Source organism: Magnolia sinica, chromosome 8, assembly GCF_029962835.1.
Source record: "Magnolia sinica isolate HGM2019 chromosome 8, MsV1, whole genome shotgun sequence".
Taxonomy (NCBI): Eukaryota; Viridiplantae; Streptophyta; class Magnoliopsida; order Magnoliales; family Magnoliaceae; genus Magnolia; species Magnolia sinica.
In genome coordinates this window covers 76,990,779-77,001,947 of record NC_080580.1, presented here as the reverse complement: position 1 = coordinate 77,001,947, position 11,169 = coordinate 76,990,779, and the positions used below count along the sequence as shown (strand labels likewise).

The 11,169-nt window shown below is 40.4% G+C and overlaps 1 protein-coding gene across 1 annotated transcript; it reads left to right on the top strand.

Moving 5' to 3' along the window:
• Window positions 1-4,614: 4,614 nt before the first annotated feature.
• LOC131254065 (GDSL esterase/lipase At2g24560-like) lies at window positions 4,615-9,539 on the top strand. The gene is made up of 3 exons (XM_058255098.1): window positions 4,615-5,234; window positions 7,783-8,044; window positions 8,761-9,539. Exons 1-3 carry the CDS (start codon window positions 4,617-4,619, stop codon window positions 8,946-8,948), a joined length of 1,068 nt encoding a protein of 355 aa, XP_058111081.1. The 5' UTR covers window positions 4,615-4,616; the 3' UTR covers window positions 8,949-9,539.
• The last annotated feature ends 1,630 nt before the right edge of the window (window positions 9,540-11,169 follow it).

Genomic DNA, 11,169 nt, shown 5'->3' with positions numbered 1-11,169 from the left:
GAATTAAATAGACTGTCCAATATTCAAAGGAAAAGTATTAGATGATCGAAGGGTTGAAGTATTCCATAACGAGAGTTTTGCTTAGTTATTCCCAATCCACATTGGGGACCATTATATAAATGGTGTGGATCACCCAATCTAACCCCAAATCGAATGGATATAGTCCCAACAAATCCAACAATGTTCCCTGTAAAGCTATACACAAGCTGAGATAACTCAAAAAGCTAACTTGGCTTGGCTTGGTTTAGAGGGATTGCCTCAACTTGAAAGAGGGATTCGGGATGGACCCAGGCATGTTTGACTCAGCTCATTAAAAAATAAGCTCAACTCGACTCAGCTCGAAGCTCAAAACTTGACTTAGACCTCGACTTGACTCGATTTTCTCTCTCTCTCTCTCTCTCTCTCTCTCTCTATATATATATATATATATTGCATGCCATTTGTGAGTGTTTATAAGGAACTGTTAGATTTAAAGAATTAGGGACAACTCGATCACCTCCCACGCCCACTCGAGATGCGAGTAGAGCTCGCCTCCTCTCTCTCTCTCTCTCTCTCTCTATAATTCAAAATGCTACCTCTCTCTTTCTCCATACAAAAAATCCATCCCCATCTCCCTTTTGTTTGGGATGGGGGTGGTAGCACTTTTGATGCTAAGGATGGAGAAGAGGATGAGATCGAGAGTATAAACAAAACTGCACACCTCAATCTAGTTAAAGGAGGTTAATTATTCATATCTTATTGTTATTGGTGGTGTTGAATGGATTACACTTTTAAATTACTAATTTAACATTTGTTGTATTTTGTTAAACATATGTTTCTAAAATATTAATGATGTTGAATGGATTACACTTTTGGATTTAATATTATTTAAATTACATATATCGTTCATATATCTTATTTTTAGACTTTTAGCTATTACTAAAGATAGCTCAACTCGACTCGCCTCAACTAGAGCAGTTCGCTCACCTCGACTTGATCCAAGCTCGACTCGGCTCAAGTCATTAGGCAAAGACAAGCTAGTGTGTTGAGCTTGAAGGCTAATCTGAGCTAGCTCAAGCTAAGTTAGGAGCTTGGCACAGTTCGGCTGGACTCGGCTGGATGTACAACTCTAGTTCCCCGTGAGATACAAGACCTGTTTACTTAGAGTCAAACGCTTTCATGACCTTTGGGATCACCATTTTGATAGGTAAAATCCATTCCGTATATCTAGTCTAAAACCTTATGATCATGATAAATTCAAAAGATTAGACTGATCTCATGTGGACCACACTAGTTGAAAAAATGTAAAACTATACCTAAAACCCATAAGTTCTTAGGTTGTTTCCTGCTTGAGTTTTGGATCAGGCTTATTTTAGTATCTTCCCTTCATCCTGGTAAGTAAAACCTAATGAACGTTTGATGAAATATACACACCATGGTGGTTCCACACAAACATATGATTGACATCCCATCCCTATCGTTCACTGTGGCAGGGCCCACCTCTATTTTGGATCTGGCTGATTTATTTTCTCCAAAGCCCAGCATCGAGGAATGTACCACATGGATGGATTGGATTTAACATGTACAATATGATGGGCCGGTTAGCTGTTTTACTAAAAAGGAGTAATCCTATGTGCAAAGATGATTTCATTTTCTATAAAAGATTTTAAAAAAATGATAATGTGGGAACTTTAGCCATATGATCTTGGTATCTTTTACAGCCTCACTCAGCTAGTGGATAACTCATAGTTAAAATATCATCAATTGGAATATTTCAACCCTTCAATCTTTTCTTCTCATATGGACCGTCTTCTTAATTAGCATTTGAATAATATAAGGGTTGAAATATTTCAATATTTCAATATTCTTTTGGTATCTCCCACCCATAGGATGAGGCCCACCATATAAATGTTTTGGGTCATTGAAAATAAACCTAATCAAACAGGTCGATTACTCAACGTATTGTACTAAATGTACTGTACTGAAATATGTTCAGCCATATTTAGAGGTGGGCACCAGAGGACTCGACCCGGCTAACTCGACTCGTCTGACTCGACCCGAACCGAATGGGTGAGTCGGTCTGAACTGAGTAGGCTTCGCCCAATTTGAGCTCAAACCGAGTCAATTTCAAGTTGCCTAGTAACTCGTCCCGAAACTCGATCCGGTTAGACTCGACTCAATCCGAAACCCGACTCTCAAACCCTACCCATTGCACCCTATCCTGATCCGATCCCAAAATCTCTCTCCCTTGCTCATCATCCTCATCTTCCAAGCCCGACCTCTCTCTCTCTCTCTCTCTCTCTCTCTCTCTCTCTCTCTCTCTCTCTCCCTCCCTCATCTCTCAATCCGACTTGGTACTTTTGACTGGATTGGACTCGGTCTGGATCAGTCCAGGCTAGACCTTACTCGCATCGAGTCAAGCATGCTGGAATCCATATGGAGTCAGATCGAGTTTGGGTCAGGCCTATTTCAAAACCAAATCGAGTCAAGTCAGCCCTAACTCAGACCGACTCGACTTGATGCCCAGCTCCATATTGTAGAAAATCTGAACTTGTTGCCATGTGAATTTCCTGCGAAACCTTTCGCATGAAGTTCCTACACTGGAAACTTAGGTGGGGCCCACAATGATGTTTGTGAGTAATCCGCACTTTTTTTTAGCTTATTTTGAGGCATGGGACCAAAAATGAGCCAGATCCAATACTCAAGTGGGCCGAAGACGTAACAACTGAATTACATAGTTGAAATATTCGTGGGGCTATAGAAGTTTCGAATCAGGGTAATATTTTTGTTCTCAGTTCATCGCAGTAGGTATGACGTTATGAACGGTGTGGATGGCATTTAAACATAACTGTAGACCCAGGGAAGTTTCAACAGTAGAAATTTCCCTACAAACCTTTTTCCTTAGTGCGGCCCACTTGAGTCTTGGATCCTACTCAATTTTGGTATCAAGTCCTGAAATGATCTTAAAAAATGTATGGACGGGTTAGATTTCTCACAAACATCACGGTGGGCCCCTCCTAGGTTTCCAGCGCTGGAACTTTCTGCGGAAGGCTTCCGCAGGAGATTCATTCCGACGTATCGTAGTAAATCTCGACGTGTTGCAATATTTAGGAAACGGATTGGCTACTCCTGGTTGGTGCTCTTTGGGCCCCACCATGTTGTATGTGTTTCATCCATGCCGTCCATATATTTAAATGATACGAGACCAAAAATGAGATATATCCCAACTCAAGCGGACCACATTACAGGAAAGAGTGTTGAATGAGTTTCGACCATTAAAAACCTTTTCAGGGCCATAAAAGTTTTGGATCAAGCTGATCTTTGTTTTTTCCTTTCATCTGGGCCTGTATGAACTAATCAACAGATTGGATATCAAATAAACAGTATATTGGGCCTTAGGAGGATTTTAACGCTGGATATCCAATAACTATTGTTTTCCTGTGGTGTGGTCCACCTGAGACTTATATCCCTCTCATTTTTATATTGAACTCTAAATTATTTGTTAAAATGGATGAACGGAATAGATGAAACACATACATCATGGTGGGGCCCACGGAGCACCGACCATCAGCCACCGGGCTGGCGGCAGGGGAGTAGCCAATCCGTTCCCAATATTTACGCTTTACATATTCCTATGCTAGTTTACACCATTGTTAGTGACTTGTCATCTCACGCTTCCCATTGTTGTAGACAATCTAGACCATCCAAATCACCAACACAATTACGGAGGAACATAAGATATATACTGATAACAAGCTACGGACCGTCAGATTTCTCCCTTAGAATTGGGATCACTGGCTATTTATCTTTCAACCATCCCTTGGACAGATATCAATTGGACGGCTCCGATTGCCTGATCAGTGTAAAATCAGAGACATACTCTATTCACGATGTCCCAACCATTCTATTGATGTGCATAGCCACACGTGTCGAGTCACCACGGTTACCAAAATGGTGCTGTAACTGCAGCGAGTATCTAGTCTAGAAATTAAACGGACGCCGTTTGGCTAGTGACGCTGTCCGCATCCAGGTGGCTAGTGGTCGGTGCTATGTGGACCCCACCATGATGTACGTGTTTTATCCACGTAGTCCATCCATTTTGAAAGATAATTTTAGAGATTTATCCTAAAAATGAAGTAGATCTAAATCTCAGGTAGACCACACCATGGGAAAACAGTAGTGATTGAATGTCCACCATTAAAAACCTCTTAGGTTCCACTGTAATGGTTATTTGACATCTAATCCGTTGATTAGGTCATACAGACTTGGATGAAGTGAAAAAATATATATCAGCTTGATCCAAAACTTTCGTGGCCTCCGAGAAGTTTTTAATGGTGGGCGTTCAATTAATATTGTACGGTGCACTTGAGATTTTGATCAACCTCATTTTTGGGCTCATACCATAAAATGATCTAGAAGAATGGGTGGATGGCATGGATGAAACACATAGATCACGGTGGGCCCACATAGCACCGACCACTCGCCATGCAGTTCAATAGCCAATCCGTTGCCAAATTAAACGGTTACGTGCAAGTTACGCGCTGATAAGTTACGCACTGCTCTAAACACCGTAAATAAAATCCCAAACAGTATAAATAAAAGCCTATTCCAGCCGCCCTCCAATACACACAACAACAATGACCAGAATCCACCTCCCCATCCTTGCCTCCTGTATGTGCATCACTATCATTGCATGCCATGGCCATGATATGTCACCGCCAAAGTTCCCCGCCGTTCTGATCTTCGGTGATTCAACCGTCGACACGGGCAACAACAACTATATTGGTACATTGTTTAAGGCCGATCACCCACCATACGGTGTGAATTACCCCAATCATGAGGCCACGGGCCGTTTCTCGGATGGACGGCTGGTACCCGATATGCTGGTGTCTGATCTAGGTATCAAGGAATCGTTACCACCATTCTTGAATTCATTGTTATCAAATGATGAGATCAAGACTGGCGTGAGCTTCGCATCAGCAGGGTCCGGCATGGATGACTTGACCACAGTGGCGTCGGGCGTGATACCGGTGTCACGGCAACCGTCAATGTTTAAGAACTATATAAATAGGCTTAAGTCGATTGTAGGTGATCAAGAGACTAATAAGACAATTGGTAATGCACTAATCTTAATTAGTGCAGGAACTAATGACTTTATATTCAACTGGTATGATATTCCTTCAAGAAGGTTGCGGTTCGATAGCATTAGCGGATACCAAGATTTTCTACAGCAAAGGCTACGTAATCTGCTCATGGTTATATTTCTCTCTCTCTCTCTCTCTCTCTCTCTCTCTCTATCTCTCTCCGTCTAAGATCTGATTGTTCATTAAGTGGGCCCATCATATGAAGATTTGGTTACAATCCCCACAAGGACCTGGTTATAGATAGATGGTCCTGGCAGTATGCCTTTTATCCAAGCCGTTCATCAATTTTGACAGATCATTTTAGTGCATAAGCCCTAAAATGAGGTAGATCGAAGGCTTGAGTGGACCACACCACAGGAAGCAGTGGTGACAATGACCTCCACCGTTGAGACCTTCCTATGACCGGCCATGATGTCCATCCAACTTGTTCATAGGGTCACATGGCCCTAGATGAAGGGCTAACATAAATATTAGCTTGATCTAAAAAATTCTGTGGCCCAAAGAGGTTTTCAGCCGTAGTAGTTCAATCCACGCTGTTTCCTGTGGTGTGGTCCACTTGAATATTCGATATCCCTCATTTTTAGACTTACTAACTAAAATGATTTGTCAAAATGGATGGATGGCATGGTTAAAGCAAATATATTATGGAGCCCAGACAAGACTGTCCATCTCTTGCTAGATTCTTGGGCGGGTAGTACCCAATCTGGGCCATTAATCTGATCATTGAATGGGCCACACATAAACAAGAGAAGTGTTTTAATTATGCCATTAAAAAGCTATTAATGGTAATTTACACTTTTAAGAGTCTCAATCCATAATGAAATGGAGGTTTGAGATTGAATCTTATTAATTAAAACGGATGGTGCATTGATCTGTTGGCCGGATCTGATGCTAAAACAGTTCAATTGTAAATGTCCCGACCGGTGAAAAGAACCCATTGTTGGTCCACTACAACGCCTGTTGCATGAAGCCCTAGTAAGTAATACTCTGTGGGTCCCACATAGATGTCTTTGTGACATCCACTCCGTCCATCAGATTGGCAGCTCATGTTTAACTGTGAGAAAGAAAAAAGAGCCTGTTCCAATGATCGAATGGGCCATACCAAAGGAAACAGTTGAGATGGGAACACCCACCTATTGTAACCTTTTTAGGGCCCACCCTAGTGTTTATATGCCATCCAAACCGTTCATAAGGTGAGTCCCACCAAGATGAAGAGGAAACGCCAAGTGAAACTCTGACCCAAAAACAAGACGGTCTGCTCATTATGTAAGACCCCGGATCCACCGAGGTGGTGGGACCCCTGACTGTGGGGTCCCACTGTTATGTATGTGATTACATCTATGCGGTTCATCCATCCACATTTAAAGCTCATTTTAGGGCATGATCCAGAAAATGGAGCAGTTCCAAATCCCAGATGGGCCATATATTACTCGAAACAGTGATGATTTACCATTAAAAAAAATTCTTGTCGGCCACAAAAGCCTTAGATCAAGATGATATTTGTGTGGTCTGTTCATCTAGCTGTTTGTGACCTTATCAACAGGTTAGATGTTAAATAAATATTTCGGTGGAATTCATAAAGTTTTTAATGGTGGGGATTCAATCGTGATTGTTTCATGCATTGTGGTCCACCTAATATTTGAGTCAGCTTCATTTTTAGGATCATGTCCTAAAATTGGCTTTCAAAATAGTTGGAAGGTGTGGATTTAATACACAGACATCAATGTGAGCCCCATAGTCAGGGTCCCACCCACCTCAGTGGATCCCCGATCTCACCTAATTCTCTCCTCTACTTCATTAGGCCTGTTTAAACAGGGACCCACTACAAATCATGGCCCACCCATCAACTTTTTGTCCGAGCTCACATCCTCAACCAATGATTAAAAGCCTTCAAATTCGACCCAACTCGGTTAGCCCTGAGTCAAGATGTATCTCACCCAAGTTTATGCCAAATCCCACTACTCGGTGAATTGACTCAGGTGAGTCGCATCAGACTCATTGAGTCTGAGAGTTGTCGTTAGAGCTGTACACAGTCGAACTGAGTTGAGCTTGGCTTGTCTTGGTCAACAGGCTACCCCAGATCAAACTCGGCTAGGCTCGGTCATCGAGCTTAATTGGGCAGCTCAACTCAACTCGGTCAGCAGCTCAACCCAGCTCGAGTTGATCAGTTCGAGCCGAACTTAAGCTCGATCTTTCGAGCCAAGTTTGAGTTTGAACCTCTGAGCTGAGATCGAGTTTAGGTCTTATAATTTTTAACATAAATAATATTAATATATATTATAATATAAATAATATATAATTTATAATTTATTTAAATATATACAAAATATTTATACTAAGTGAACCCATCCAAGTCGAACCAAGTCAAATTCAAGTCAAGTTTCAAGATGAGTTGAGTTGAGTTTGGTTTAGTTTGAACTCGGCTCGAAATTTTTTAAAACTAAAAAATAAAATAAAATAGCTCAACTAGGCTCTAACCTAATTTCAAGTCGAGTCGAGTTGAGTTGAGACAATCAACCAAGCTAACTTGGTGCGTCTACAACTCTAGCTGTAGTTCTCGTGAACCACCAAATTCATCACCCTTTAGACTAAAAAAAATGGTCTGCTTGATTATCAAAATGCTTCCAATTTTCACATTTTCTATTATGATCATGTGTAGGAATTATACTATCTTGGCGGTCGAAAATTCATTGTGACAGGCCTTGGACCAATCGGCTGCATCCCACTTCAAATAACTGCAAAATTCAAGAACCCATTGCAACGGGAGTGCATTGAAGAACAGAACTTGGACGCTACCATCTACAATGCCAAGCTCAAGAATCTGTTGCCCAAAATCCAGTCTTTGTTGCCTGGAAGCAGATTCATCTATGGTGGTATCTATGATCCGGTTGTCGACATGGTCAATCATCCTAAAAACTATGGTAATTCTCTTCTTTTTCATTTTCTCAGCGGTTTAAATGGTCTAGATTATACAGTGGTCCAATAATTAGAACCATTAGAGGGTGGTTCCTTGATGAATCATTCTCTACAAATAGGGTCATTGTTCAGTGATCCAGTGCCTTGTTGAACCATTCTCTACAAATGGGTGTATGGTTCAATGATCCAGGTTGTTTATCTAATGTGTCCTAAATCAATAGCCCAATCAAAGAAAAATAAAGCAATCATTCACATAAAATGCCAATAATTCAATTTATAAGATGTTCTGATTTGGAAAAGTTTTGGAGCATTCCTCATCTTAGGTTGGTCTTATAAGATCAACTGTATGGATGACGAAACTATTGGTACCACATGTACAAAATGGGTCAACAAGGACATTTTATAACATTGAAGGATTGCTCGAGTTATCCTGCACAACTAGTTTGCATTGTCTTACTATGCAAATCAGTTGTGCTGAATTCATGGCAGGAGTTATTCCTCTATCTGAACCGTCCATTTGGTCAAACCCACCTCTTACGGCCCACAAACACAGAGACATACTTTTCAAATCAACCCAATCATCTGGGCATTGGCTTGCAAAAATGAATGGTCCAGATAAGTAACAATGACGAATCCATTCTCTCAGATTAGAGATTGTTAATTTCTCTCTAAAGAATCACCTTCGATTGTAATTTATTTGCTTATTTATTTTGATGGGCAGGATTTGTGGACACCAAGAGAGGATGTTGTGGGACCGGTTTTCTTGAAGCGGGCCCACTTTGTAATATCTTCACTCCACCTTGTATCGATGCTTCTGAGTTCTTATTTTGGGACTCCGTACACCCAACGGAAGCAGTCTACAAAGTACTTTCAAAACATCTACTCGAGCTTCTTCCGGCGCTGTATTGAGGCCATTGTAGGAAATTCTAATAATATTAGTGTATGCACGAGTTAATCTATACCGTCCATTTATAGATTGAACACATCCCAACCACTTTCTTTTTCTAGAGTCTTTTTTATGAGATGTATGCAGTGCAATTGACAAGATTAATGAGAATGGTACTTTTTTGGATGGGACCCACTACACGCAATAGCGGACAGATGATCGCTGCCATTCATTTGGTGGCTATCAATTGGACGACTAAAGAAGTATCTTTTCATCGTCATCATTTGTTATGACTGGCTTGGGAACGTGGATTGCCTTTGACCACCTGACGTGTGCGCCCCACCGTCCTATTAGTATGTGAGCCCTAAAATGAGGCACATGTAAAATTCAAGTTCGCCACAGAAGTTTTGGATCAGGTTAATATTTTTGTGTTTTCAGTTCATCCCACTTGCAACAACCTTATGAACGGTTTGGATGGCATGTAAACAGTACCGTGGACCTGTGAAGGTTTCAACAGTAAGCATTTCCATCCCCACATTTTGGGGTGGTGTGGCCACTTGAGTTTTGGATCTGCCTTATATTTGAGCTAATGTTCTGGTCATAGTCCTGGGATATAAATGATGACTATCAATGGTTCATGAGTCAATGAGTCATGGGCGTAACTGTGTCAAATGGGTCCATTATGATTCTTGACCCTCTCTCGTAAATAAATAAATAAATAAAAAGTTGTTTTAACATGATTGTATAGATTATTATTTTTTTTTTCATCTTCAAATTTGTTGTTTGGAAATTTTTTTTTTAAAATAATTATAAAAACTTACTTAAAAATATAAGAGAGTTGACATGTGCTGTACTAAAGATGACTGGGGGACATTGGCATGTTGTCAATGCTGGATTAGGGGTACAGGGGCCGATGTGACTTGGAGCAGCCATTAGCAGGTTACTCATATTGGCACGTTGTGAAGGCTGGATTGTGGGTAGATCCTAGTCATAGGGGTCGAGATGACTTGGAGTAGGCATTAACAGGTTATATAACCTATGAACCAGAGAATTCAAGGATATCCGAGATTCTAAGGAATCACTGTGACAAAGAGTGAGGTGTCAGGTACCATTTATGTCCGTAACTGTAACATCCTAGAAATATATGTACTAAAGCCTTACTAGAAATGGCAAAGTGTATGTAAATATGTAGAGTTAGGGTAATAAGGGTCGGACAACCATTTCTAAAAATAGCTGATGGTTAGGGTTGTGAACATAACTAGCCCTAATGCTAACCAAGACCTGAAAGAGGTTTTGAGGATCTACTTTTCTTGGGAGTGCCCCAATTCACCGTAAGGGAGCTAGACCCTGCATTAAAAGTTTGTTAGTCTCGAAACTATAGAATAATCTTCATCTTGCCGGGCTCGACATCCATTGTGGGTGCAAAACCAGAATGGTGTTTAAAACTGTTTAACTTGGGCGGAAGGCTAAGTGCATGTGATGTGCAAATACCCTAGGAAGGAACCTAAAATTTAAGTGAATTAAGTTGTATACTTTTTCGCGAAGTAAAAACTTATAACACCGGAATAATAAAGAAAATGATAGCCAAATTAAATAACAATGCAAGAAAGTAAAACAACCTCAAAATTCAGATCTTGAGAGGTTGATACAAACGTTATTCTAAGGACAACCTTACACCAAAAACAGAGTTTATGGTAGGACAACCTTATTTCTAGAAAGGTCTTTGTATCAAGTCTCAAATCGAAGAGGAATACAAAAATAAATATAAACGAATTGAAATAACTTGTAATTAAAGATGTATTGTTCTAGGGACAGCCATACACCATAAAAATGGCAAGGCAACCTTCTGGAACAACTTTCAAATGAAATTGAAAATCAAGCTTATAAAGGAATAGCAGAAAGTAAATTCTAAGCTATTACAACATTCTCACAAAGCTTGAAATAATTACAACATTCACCACCATACATACATCCCACAAAAAGAATAAAAAATTAGAAGAATAAAACAATCAACCACAACTCAAGGGATTATAGTGGTTCTCCTGTGTGTTCACCAACTGTTATACAATAGCCACACAAAAAGCTACTCCACTCCTAATATCCTCACACGTGGGATATTAGCGTTCACTAAAAATCGGTTTTCCCAGGTTCACCCAAAACCCTTACAATTGTGTCTTTGTATGTGGGCTTACACAATTAAAAACCCCACTTCGAGTTTTCCTGGCTTTCCTCGGATAACCAAAA